Source organism: Danio rerio, chromosome 5 (assembly GCF_052040795.2).
Source record: "Danio rerio strain M-AB ecotype USA chromosome 5, GRCz13ab, whole genome shotgun sequence".
Taxonomy (NCBI): domain Eukaryota; kingdom Metazoa; phylum Chordata; class Actinopteri; order Cypriniformes; family Danionidae; genus Danio; species Danio rerio.
The window spans coordinates 14,467,843-14,481,060 of record NC_141025.1 but is presented as its reverse complement, the minus strand read 5'-3'; the positions used below and the strand labels follow the sequence as shown (position 1 = coordinate 14,481,060).

The 13,218-nt window shown below is 35.0% G+C and overlaps 2 protein-coding genes across 2 annotated transcripts; one reads left to right on the top strand and one right to left on the bottom strand.

The window, feature by feature from the left end:
- Positions 1-2,001: 2,001 nt before the first annotated feature.
- Positions 2,002-7,368, bottom strand: h2az2a (H2A.Z variant histone 2a). The gene is given in 5 exon segments (NM_153644.1): positions 2,002-2,428; positions 3,972-4,101; positions 5,136-5,249; positions 5,424-5,501; positions 7,316-7,368. Coding segments are annotated over 5 exon segments (387 nt in total). The 5' UTR covers positions 7,319-7,368; the 3' UTR covers positions 2,002-2,366.
- Positions 7,369-8,629: 1,261 nt separating this feature from the next.
- On the top strand, positions 8,630-11,517 carry purba (purine-rich element binding protein Ba). Its single transcript, NM_001160159.1, has one exon. The coding sequence runs from the start codon at positions 8,680-8,682 to the stop codon at positions 9,631-9,633; it is 954 nt and encodes a 317-aa protein (NP_001153631.1). The 5' UTR covers positions 8,630-8,679; the 3' UTR covers positions 9,634-11,517.
- Positions 11,518-13,218: the final 1,701 nt, after the last annotated feature.

Sequence of the window (13,218 nt, the reverse complement as noted above, 5' to 3'; positions counted from 1 at the left end):
ATTTTATAAATAGAAAAATATGAAGTAGATCGCTTTACAAATACCAGTTGAGTCTGTACATGACAAGTGCTAAATTACTAATAATAGTAGTTTATAGAAGGATACTATTGTGAATCATACTTCAGTAATTGAATTGATCTGTTGTGGGTAATTTAATAGTACTTCAGTGATAATACAGCAGCTATATTAATATAAACAACACAAAAATTCTACAACTATACACAAACTGTAGTATTCTGTAACATGGTATTTAAAAATATACCTAAGATACACTACTATAGTTCAAAACACTAGCTGAAGAGAAGTCTTTAAGATAGATAGTTTGAATTATTAGCCCCCCTTTGATTTTTTTTTCTTTTTTTAATTTTTCCTAAATGATGTTTAACAGAGCAAGGAAATTTTCACAGTATGTCTGATAATATTTTTTCTTCTAGGGAAAGTCTTTAGTTTCATTTTGGCTACAATAACAGTTTTTATTTATTTATTTTTTTTACATTTTAAGGTCAATATTATTAGCCCCTTTAAGCTTTATTTTTTTCGATCGTCTACAGAACAAACCATCGTTATACAATAACCTGCCTATTTACTCCAACCTTCCTAGTTAAACTAATTAACCCTTTAAATGTCACTTCAAGCTGTATAGAAGTGTCTTAAAAATATCTAGTCAAATATAAAGTGCTCTCATCAGGGCAGAGATAAAATTAATCAGTTATTAGAAATGAGTTTAAATGAGTTTATTAGAAATGAGTTAGAAACTATTATGTTTAGAAATGTTGAAAAAAAAATCCCTCTGTTAAACAGAAATTGGAAAATATAAACATGGGGGGCAAATAATTCTGAATTCAACTGTATATTAAAAATAGACTTAACCAAAAACCATTGTCTTAACTTAATTTTCCTTAGGCTTAGTCTCCATTTTAGAGGTTGCCACAGTGGAATGAACTGCCAACTATTCCAGCATGTTTTACACAGCAGCGCATGCACTTCCAGCAACAACCCAGTACTGGGAAACACTCACCCACACTAAACGTACAATTTAGTTTATTCAATTCACCTGTAGTGCATGACTTTGGACTGTGGGGAAAACCAGAGCACTCAGAGGATAAAGACCATGAACATGAGAACATGCAAACTTCTTACAGAACTAGCAAGTCCAGCCAGAACTCAAACCAGCAACTTTCCTGCTCTGAGGTGACAGTGCTAACCACTGAGCCACCATGAGTATCATTTTAACTCAAAGGATACATTCTTAATTTTAAAGCCATATATGCAACCTTTTGGACACAAGCATGTGTACAGATCCTTGTATCTCCAATCAGCTGATAGCATTTTATACATTACTTCTAGATTTATGCAATCAGAAATAAAATATTTCTTATACTGAATGGAGTTACTTTCCCAGAAACAACTTTCTAAAATAACTGAATCAATATTCACATTTACTGTAATACACCATGCATTTAAAAAAAAAAAAAAAAAAAAAAAAAACACTTTTGTAAATTATCCAGATAGAAAAGCTCATCTTTTAAACACGATATTTACATTAACCCAGCTGATTACATCCATTAACCATGGCTCTTAAAGATTCCAATTAAAAAAAACATTAACCCCGTGCTCAAACGTTGGGTCATTTTAAAAATTACCCCAACAATTAGACCAAAACATTTTATAATAAGGTTGTATTAGTCAATGCATTACAGTATTGGTTTATGTTAATGGAAACAGTTCACCGTTTGTTCAAGCTAACTCACGGTGCATTAATGTTAACATGCACAAATCTGTATGTGAATAATGCATTAGCATACGTTGAACAGATTACGAAATGCTGTACGGATAAGGTTCGTGATTAGTTCATGTTAGTAATACATTAACTAATGAAAACCTTACTGTAAAGTGCGACCCACTAATTATTTTACTCAACATTTGACTGTTCTTTTGCCTAATAAAAGTGTATGTATGTATATTTCCAAACGAACACAGACAATGTAAATCAAACAAGGCTTTTTGGTTTTATATAAAAAGTTTATCATTTGCACTTCAGTATAAAACAGCTCCACGGCTCTGGCCAATTGAACAAACACTTCCACAGTCATGGCAGGAAAGATCAGACACTTCCTGTTGGTCTCTAAAACACCTGGCTTCAGTGGGACGGGGATTATTTGCCATTCTAATTTGGCGATATTTATATATAACATTAACACAAAACTAACAAAAACACCTGTGGTTAGCTAGTATAACATTTATATTAACTTAAAAATAAGGGATGGGGGAAAAAAAAAATGGATTAAAGGATGAACACAAGCTTATCGATTCACATCCCAAATGCAAGTCCTTGAGTCATGTCTGCACTTAGATCCTGATGGGAACTATGCGGTTTTCTGCTGGCCCTTCTTACCAATCAGAGACTTGTGGATGTGTGGAATCACACCTGCAGGAAAACAAACAAACACAGGCTTAACATCCTTATCTGGCAAAACATCTGTGTCACTAAAAGACACTACATGCATAAAGCACATTAAGACAGCTCGGGTTATGGATTTGAATGAAATGGCTGCATAAAATCTTTGAAGAAACCCTGTCGAGAATAAAGAATGGTTTGCTAAAGGAGACCTTAATCCAATTTCAAGTTTTGCATTGTCTTCACTAAAACCAGATTAGGTCAAATACTTCCCTCTGCATCTTCTTAATGTGACGGATGTGGTGAGGCAGAAGCGACTTTGGCACATTTATTTTGGTTTTGTCCTGTTCTTCGCAAGTTTGTCCAACATTTTTAATTGTTTTCCAGTGCTAACGGAACAAATTAATATCCAACTAAACCACAACCTGGCTATTCTAATATAATGGACACCTTTCCGTTAACCCAACCGCAAGCCCTGATGGTTGCCATAATTAAAAAATAAATCCTTTGTGGAAAAATATTTAATTGGAGATCTCCAAAGGCTCCCTGTTATCAGAGGTTGTTAAATGACTTGATTTATGCCATTCAAATAGAACCAGAAATCTAAGCTTCACAGATTGTGTATACATTTAGAAGAGCGTTTAAAAAATAAATAAAAATAAAAAAGTTGAATACAATATTATTATTATAAAAAAAAAAAGAAACCAAGGCCCAATGCCAATTCTCTTTAAGCTTGAAGGCGTAGGGCTAAAGGGAAGAGCTGGATAGCCCTTGAAACTGAGATTTTCCAGGACCACACTAGAAACCAAGGAGTACAAAAATTTCCCAAAATACACCATCTATAACAGCAGCATGGCTGCACATGCGAGTCAGGAAATGCACAAATTAGCATTAGCAGGAATTTTTACAACAAACAAGTGTGCATTAATACATTCATAATGGTGTTCATGTTCTAATGTCAAGCTTAAAAAAATTTTAATTTTGCCATCAATAACAACAACCATTCCTGTATAGAAGTCCCACAACATACTTTTCCATCAATCACTTCAATACCCTGTCAGAAATGTCTAGTGGAATGGCCTTTTTACAGTGTCTGGTGTAACATTAATGGTGTAACATTAATGTAACATTAATGTTGTGGTCTTGGGTTTATATAGATTAATAAGGCCAGATAATAATATAGTTACGAACTTATTGCCAAATTGTAACGTTATGATATGTCGTTGCCTTCTGTGATTTCCTGATAACAAAAAAATGTTATATATATATATATATATATATATATATATATATATATATATATATATATATATATATATATATATATAAATAATATATATATATATATTTTTTTTAAAGCTGGAATAGCTACAGCAGGCACCACTGTTGATCTCAGGAGGTTGTGGCGATATATGACATGCGTGCTGTACCATTTCTTAGGGGTCAATTTTGAAGCTCTTGCCCTTCACACAGTTTTAAAATCACTAAGAGGAAGGGCTATGGGGTTTAAAAAAAAATAAAAAAATAAAAAAAAATGTTAAATGAATAAAATTGGTCCTAAACATCCACATACCTCCTCCAGCAATAGTGGCCTTGATAAGGGAATCGAGCTCCTCATCTCCTCGAATGGCCAGCTGTAAATGTCGAGGAGTGATGCGCTTCACCTTCAGGTCTTTTGAAGCATTTCCTGCCAACTCCAAAACCTACAACGACAGCAAAACATGATTAATTGCTTAAAACAAATTTTGCAGTAGTTTGAAATATGAGAAATAAAGTTTGCCATATCAGCTTCAATGACTATTTATTAGCATAAACATAAATTGTTCATAAACAATTTCAATAAAACTCTGAAGAAGTCACAATACTGAAATTTCTAACTTTGGCATCAAGTGCCAATAATTTTAAAAAGTATTGTATAATTTTTGCCATCATGGGAAAATATTACCACAGCCTTTATTAAAAATATGAATGTCTTATTTTCTGTATCTGTTCAATTCAATTCAAGTTTATTTGTATAGCGCTTTTACAATGTAGACCATGTCAAAGCAGCTCCACATAGAAGATCATAGTAAATTAAAACAGTGTCAGTCCAGTATCTGTCAGTTAAAACCTACAGCATGGCTTAATGACTTCTTTTTCTACTAATGCCCCCTGGACAGCGGTTCAGCTTTTAACTTGGCCTGCTAATTTTTTACTTGCCCCACTAAAAAAAAATACTACAAAAAAAAAAAAAGATGATGATAATAATAATAATAATAATAATATGTATTTTTGTTATTACTATTATGAGTAGTAGTAGTAGTAGTAATAAATAGTGCAATTTGTTGCTTTGCATCAGTTATTTGGAATTTAATGTAGCACTCATGTAATGGTTAACACAATCCTTAATTCTAAATTTAGACTCAATGATAAATTAGAAGCCTAACTGAAATAAGTCAAAATAATTGAAGACAATCAGTAATTAATGTACAGATTAAAATTAATAACAGGGTAAGAGTACCAAGTTTTCTTTATCTTGTGTCTGATCTTTATTCTGAACAAACATGAAATGTGCAGAAAGTTTGCAGCATCAACCATGACATAAGATGTTGCTTTTATTTCTGCAAATGAAAAATGAAACTGATAGACTTAACTGCAATAAGTCATAACACCATGCATCAAGTGTTTTGAAAGTGTGGATATTTCGATACTTAAAAATATCAATACTTGTGACAGAAATAATGTGTGGAGATCTTACTTCAGCTGTGAGATATTCAAGAATGGCTGCGCTGTAAACGGCTGCTGTTGCTCCTACTCGACCATGGCTTGTAGTGCGTGTCTTCAAGTGCCTGTGGATTCGTCCCACTGGAAACTAAAAATTTCACATATGCACCTCTTTATAACATAGCTTGATATGTTTTATTTGATAATTGCAAAGCAATAAGCTTCTCATCAACAACCATTTAACTTAAAGTTTAGGACAGACGGAGATATTTGTCTTAAATTATTAAATTAGCTTAACCAAATAATAGAAACACATGCTTACCTGAAGACCAGCTCTTTGCGAGCGAGACACTGCTTTCGCCTTGGCTTTGCCACTGTCTTTACCTGCTTTTCCACCTGCCTGCAAAACAATAATTAGACTCAATCCAATGCAAGCAAACACACAATATTTTTTTTTTAATTACTATTTCAAATTTTTTAATATAGTTTACAAAAATATTATTAATAATATTAAAAATATTACAGGTAAAAAAGATAAGCAAAATAAGTTCTAAATCAACTTTAATTTGAACATTTTTACATTTTCATATACAACATGTGCAAAAATAATAAATCTTGTTTACATAACACTTCATTTTTCTACACAATAGTTTATCATTTTAAAACTTTAGATAAAATAATAATAATAATTATTATTATTATTATTACTTATACAATTTCACATTATAATACAATTTATTACTACAATACAATTTTACATGCATTAAATAAAAATGACAAATTTAAATGTGCAACACTAAACAAATACATTTTCCGTTACAAAAAAATACTGAATACAAGTGTAACATTTTATTTATAAAATTATACGTTTAAATATAACATTTAAAAGAAAACATTTAAATCGATATTTGTTTTACATTGATCTCGATAAAATTACAGAAGTAAACATGCACAAATAAGTCATTTGCCAAGACCAACAGCTATCAAGTCTGTACATTTCATTTTAGTTCCCATTAGTTACAATAAAAAGTAACAAACTACATGACTACACACTATTTTACCCTGTTTACACATGTAAGAATTTGCTGAAAGTAAGGGTGTCAACTATATAGTCCTTCTAAAGTGTCAATACATTACTCCTACAACTCAAATAAGATTGAATACGACACCAAAATAACAATGCAAACTTGAACAAATTTGTCAATTCAGTGAATAAGGTTTGCACAGATAACACGAAGGCGGAATTTTGAGTCACATCTACTTTATTTACAGAAAACATTTGACCTCTATATTTACAAATCGTAAATTATTTAACATTACAAGCAATACTATGGTTTAAACAATGATTAATAATATAACTACTTGTTAAAACTTTTAGCACCAAATTGAACTACAATTTCAAATGCTTTTAGTGATCCTTATTTATCTCACATGGGGATTAAGTAACACGAGGTGAATTCGGGTATTTTCTTTTGTTAACAAGTCATGTATTGTTTTGAAATAATTTGGTCTTTATAAATATAAAAAGATAGTGAGATTTCTTTCCCCAGTCAAGTCGCTGTACTTACTATTGCTGATCAATATGTATACTTATTGGGTTAACTGAGGTTAAAATCAAAACATATTCAGTACAAACAAGATCGAGCCGAGCCTTTAAATCTATTAAAGTTTACTTTACCCAATTTATTCCATCTGCAACTTCACTGAATGCAAAGAAGTCAATGAACAGCATGCTAAAGCAGGTAAATCTATGAATGCCACACTAAACTGACAATATAATTTAATAATAAATAAAGACACAAAAGCAAAACTGCAGATTACGGCAGTCGGTAATCTTTACATGCAGGAAATTAAGTTATAAACCAACAGCGCTAACGGGTAGAGTTTAGCTTTAGCTAACGTTATCTGTGCTGCTTGCAGAAATTTCACAAGCTACGATGCATATAAAGGAAAACACACAAATGTATAAGACAGTTGTATGTTCGAGAGTAAAACAACTTAAATTGAAACATATCGTAACTAATTGAATAACATTTACAGAAAGACTATTAGCACATGCTACTCTAGCGCGCTAGCGGCGCAAAATCAGACAGCGTTAGCTCAGAGCTAACCACATAATATCTTAAAACACGACAAACGAGCATTACTAAAGGCAATGGTTGATTTTTAGTTCTGGAAAATCTTTATAAGGGCTAAAAATAAAAAATTTCATACCATTTCAGCGATGTATTACTTTGAATGGGAGCCTGGGAGGTTTGGCTACAGCCTATCCGCCTCTTGACTCGGAGGAACAATAAACCGCGTTCAGCAGAGACTGCTTAAGGCACACCGTGTGGTGAAATCAGCCAATCAGCATACGTGGTACTGGATCGAATCTCGGAGGGGCCAATAAGATTTCGAGATATTTCTTTTTCTACCATCCCCCATTAGCGTGTGATGTTTGTACGGATAACATTAAAGCGGGATTTTGAGTGACATCTGCCTGAAATTTACAGAAAACATTTCACCTCTATATTTAGAATTGTAAATGTACATTTTAAAACAATGATTAATAATATAACTGCTCATTTTGTTATAGCTTTTATCACTAAACTGAACTACAATTTCAATTGTTCGAATTGATCCTTATTTATCTCACAGGTGTCGATTTATTATGTAGCATGAGGGGAATTCAAGTATTCAAATATTTTCTGTTAATAACACAATTTCTGTGTTGTTTCGAAATCATTTGACCTTTATAAGTTTAAAAAGATAGTGAGTTACAAAATATTAACATGTTTTAACTTCTTTTCAATACAAGTTACTGGACTTATTAATGATGATCAATTTTTTACTCGTAATATAAGGTTAACTGCCAGAAAGTAAAACGAATCGATAAAATCAATAATGGTGTAAACACACACAAACACACACACACACAAACACACACACACACACACACACACACACACACACACACACACACACAATAACACACAACATTGTAAGTAAAATAGTTTGCGTCATGTTTACCATGTTTCTGACTTGTATTAATGTGTATAATAATGTATTCACAAGTATCTGAATTAATTATTGCCTAATAATTTTTGATTTACACGCATTACAAAAGAATGTAAATTTGTGGGCGTTTATAAAGCCTTTACTGATAGCTTAGCGTATTTGCAGAAAATTCCGAATGCAGCTGTAGTTGTTTACTGTAAGTACTGTATGTACTGTACAAACGGTCAATCGTTATCTGCAAAGAAGTGCTTGCTTTTTTTCACGTTATCGACACCACTGTACACCAATCACCCGTTATACTGTCAAAACAATGAGGAGGGGCTTAACCTTTGACAGGCACTCCAACTGAGCCAAAGAGAGCAAGGATTTGGCGTTTACTCGTATAACAGACAGCTCGCTGTCCAATTAGAGAAGCGAATATTTGATTGACACATCAAACGCCCAATCAAGAGAGGACCTTAGTAAGTGACGTTTTTAGAGTGATTGACCATTCATGCGGCGCGCTGATGCCGCTGAACGGGTCAGGAGGCGGGACCTGAGGAAATACGGGTGGGAAAAAAATAGCGCAGGTCTGGGTGATGGTGAAGATGGCGGATGGGGATAGTGGGAGTGAGCGCGGTGGAAGCAGCGGCGGCGGCGGCGGTGGTGGCAGCGGCGGAGGAGGAGGGGGTGGAGGCAGCGGATTCCAGCCTTTCCAAAGGGATCAAGAGACCCAGGAGCTGGCGTCCAAACGCCTTGACATCCAAAACAAGCGCTTCTACCTGGACGTGAAGCAGAACTCGAAGGGCAGGTTCATCAAGATCGCCGAGGTCGGCGCGGGGGGCTCCAAAAGCCGCTTGACGCTTTCCATGTCAGTCGCGGCGGAGTTTCGGGACTACCTGGGGGATTTCATTGAGCACTACGCGCAGCTCGGACCCAGCACCCCGGAGCAGATCGCTCAATCATCCGGCGGAGAGGACGGAGGGCCTAGACGGGCCTTAAAGAGCGAGTTCCTAGTGAGGGAAAACCGCAAATACTACCTCGACTTGAAGGAGAACCAGCGGGGGAGGTTCCTCCGCATCCGCCAGACCGTCAACCGCGGGCCAGGGGGGTTCGGCGCCGGGGGAGGTGTGCCCGGGGGTGGCATGCAATCCGGGCAAACCATTGCCCTTCCTGCTCAGGGTCTGATCGAGTTCCGCGACGCGCTGGCCAAGCTGATCGACGACTACGGCGGGGACGACGAGGAGCTGGTCGGCGGCGGCTGCTCCGGGGCTTACGGGGAGCTGCCCGAGGGCACGTCGATCACCGTGGACTCCAAGCGGTTCTTCTTCGACGTGGGGTCCAACAAGTACGGCGTGTTTCTGCGGGTGAGCGAGGTGAAGCCCAGTTACAGAAACTCTATCACGATACCCTTCAAAGCGTGGAGCAAGTTCGGCGGCGCTTTCTGCCGCTACGCCGAGGAGATGAAGGAGATCCAGGAGCGACACCGGGATAAAGTGTACGAACGAAGAGGCGGAGAGGAGTCTGAGGGCGACGACATGGAGGACGACTGACCGGGACAGGGAGGCTCGCTATCCCGCAGCAGGAGACACAATTACCGTGCATGAAACGAAGAACATTAATGCTCAATGGCGAATAAAGATGTTTGACTGAGAGAAAAAAACAAAACACTGTCGTGTATATGTAAGAGAATCCTGTTTAAAGCAGTATAGACGATGTTTTGGCTAGATAAATGGATATTTCTGCTGGCTGCTCTATAGGTCTTTATATATGTGAAAGTTTGGTAACACTTCCCATTAAGGTTGGTTTAGTTCATGTATTTGCTAACATACTGAACAACACAGTGTATATTCATCTGTGTTAATGTTGGTTAATGGAAATAGAGTTGTTCACGTTAACTCAAAGAGCATTAACTAACATTTACTAGCATACATTTAGATCTTAATAACACATTAGTAAATACATGGTTAGTAAATACATGAACTGATGAAACCCTTTTCAAGAAGTGTGACCGAAAGTTCTACCCTTTTACAGAAGACACCCCTTTTTTCCACCCAGAGACTGAGTCGACCGGGACGTTTAGTGTTAGTGTATCCAGATATGATGAATATCTCTACTAGGTGTTTTTGGTGTTGTACCATATGATGGAGAGCAAAAAAACCAGCATCATCTGAATGACGTGGTGTGAATCTCATAGTTAGCTCATTCAGGAAGTGTTCTCTGCAGATTCGTGTGTGTATATATATAAGACTCAGATCAAACAAATTGGAGGCCGTCGATGAGTTCAACTTGTAGACACACAATACAGTTCAAGCAACAATGTACAACAGTTTATAAATGGTGCTATTTAAGGCGTGCTCCACCAGCCTGCGGGTTTGGTGAGTTTTATTTCGTTTTTCCTCCTGTTTCTTGTCAGGAATGAGCAAATCACTCTTGATTGTGGACTGAATTGGGAAACGCATCCGAGCCGATGCCACTAAATTGATACTGGGTTTGATTCGGCTCTTTTTAAAGGGAATGATGCCGATTAGCCTGCAAGGCAAACAAATATATAAGTCAGGTTATGAACAATTAGTAATTTCCGAATTATATATACGTGGAGAGCTTCAGTGAAGTAACTGGAAAGGAAATCAAATGTAGATCAACACCCGACTGGGTTTAAATAGATTTATTTTTAAAGAAAACATTATACAGAAATATATATATACACAGAAAAGAATATATTTATATATAGACATATAGAATCAATTATAAATGCTTCCTGAACAGGCTATTTAAACAAATAAAACTCGGATGCAATTATATATAGGGGAATATTTCTTACTGGTTTTTCCATACATTTCCTATAGTCCTTAAACATGGTTGGAAGTGCATAGGAAAAAAAAAAAGATTAAACATTATTGTGAAGTATACAGACCAGGCTTGACAATACTCCGTTTAGTTTGTACTCTTTCTTTTTGTTTATTTCAACAACCTAAATGACATCATTCAACACTCCTTTCTTTTTCTTTCTCAACAATCTCTGCATATTAAGTTTAGGTGTTACATTTCTGAGTCTTACTGCAGCCTGTCCGCTCCTAGATCTGTCGAAATGTGTGTGTCTGTGTGCTACATCCCACTGTTACTCTCTTCTTTTTTCTTTTTTTCTTTCTCTTCTTCTTTTACTGCTGTGAGTGGGTGTTATACATTGACGAGTGTTGTCCAGTTCCTCACCGTTTTTTGATCAACCACAAGAATTAGCCATACACACAAACTGGGAGCCATAGCGATTATTCTTACTTTTCTTTATTACTAATTTCAGTATCCATCTAAGTTTTGACCTCATTCTCGTCTGTACTGTGTTATGTGATAAAGGCAGCTGTTCAGTCAAGTGTGTACTGCTGTAATTCTCCACAAACTTCCTTTGAACAATAAATATAGAATTTCTTTGCTGAGAATTCGAGTGTTTGTGCAAGTTTTTCATCTGGTTTGATGTTTTATTCACGCACAATCATTGACAGCTGAATGTTGTTTCGCTTCAGCATCAAATGAACTGCAGTAAGGATTTTTTTAGAGGCTTTGGAGTTTACTCATTTACTCAAAAATTTGATTAATTGCTAATTACATTATTGGAATGGAATTTAATTCACTCTGTCAGACAGCTAATCAATAAGTAAATACTCAATAATAAGGATTGACAAATCTCAACACAGACACTACAAATTAAACAATTGCTTAAATGCAGTGGTTTAAAGTAACAAAATACTTCTTAGGAACTATAATTTGCTAAGTAGTTTTCAAAATGTGTACTTTTACTTTCCCCTGAGTATATTTTTAATCCAGTATTGGTACTTTTATTCCACTAAGTCATGAGTTACATATAAAGTTGATGGAGACTGATCTCAGAACTCATTTTAGGACAGTTATTGCTCACTGAGCAAAGCAACAAACTGCATTTTTGCTAATTAAGCTGCCAACACCCAATGCATGGGTGCTTCTAGTGATCTCAAAACCAAAGCATTGCATGAAACTCTTCTAAATCTTCAAACTAAGGAGCAGATTAATCTCTTAACAAATTTTTCTATTAGCATTAAAAACCTAAGATTACATTGTCAACTTTTTTTCTCTCTTTCTTCAATTCCACACAAAGCATGCTGGGAACTACAAATCCCCTAATCCAACACAATTCATTCATGTTGTCCCAGCACAAAATGCTTATGTTTACTTAATGGTTAACAAAAGTGCGTGTACAAAACATTTCAAATTAATGACTGTATTTTTTTACAAACAGAAATGTCTAAAATGTCAGTTTCTTCATAATGTGCCATTGTCAGATAAAACCTTTAGCTGAAAAATGAAGTTATGCAAAATACAGTTGAATCAGAACTATTAAACTCCTTTTGAATTTTTTTTCCTTTTTTAAATATTTCCCAAATGATGTTTAACAGAGCAAAGAAAAAAAAATTATTCACAGTATGTCTGATAAAAAAAAATTTCTACTGGAGAAAGTCTCATTTGTTTTATTTTAGCTGAAATAAAAAAAAAGTTTTTAATAAAAAAAACACATCTTAAGGTCAATATTAGCCCCTTTAATTTCGTTAGTCTACAGAACAAACCATCGTTATACAATAACTTGGCTAATTACCATAACCTGCCTAGTTAACCTAATTAACCTAGTTAAGACTTTAAATTCCACTTTAAGCTGTAAAGAAGAGTCTTGAAAAAAATCTAGTCAAATATTATTTACTGTCATCATGAAAATTCAACAGTTAGGAATGAGTTATTAAAACTATTATGTTTAGAAATGTGTTGAAAAAATCTCTCTGTTGAATAGAAATTGGGGGGAAATAAACAGGGGGGCAAATAATTCAGGGGGGTTAATAATTTTCACTTTAACTGTACATCAATAACAACATTGCACACACAGATACCTGCTTCTTTATACCTTATATTGTCATAAAGTGATTTCTCAATCTTTTTCTGAAGCATATGAAATTGGCAAATGATTTGAATGTTTTTAGTTGAAAGATTATTCTGCAAAATATACATTACTCTGCTTTTTAAAATTGATTTCTATAGAAAAGTTGGATTTATAATGCATGCATATTAATTAAATGACCCAAAAATGAAAAGCCATGGCTTACTTTACTGTTTCAGCA

What these genes read in the sequence shown, in the direction of transcription:
- purba (NM_001160159.1), top strand. Translation starts at nt 8,680, where the DNA reads ATGGTGAAGATGGCGGATGGGGATAGTGGGAGTGAGCGCGGTGGAAGC.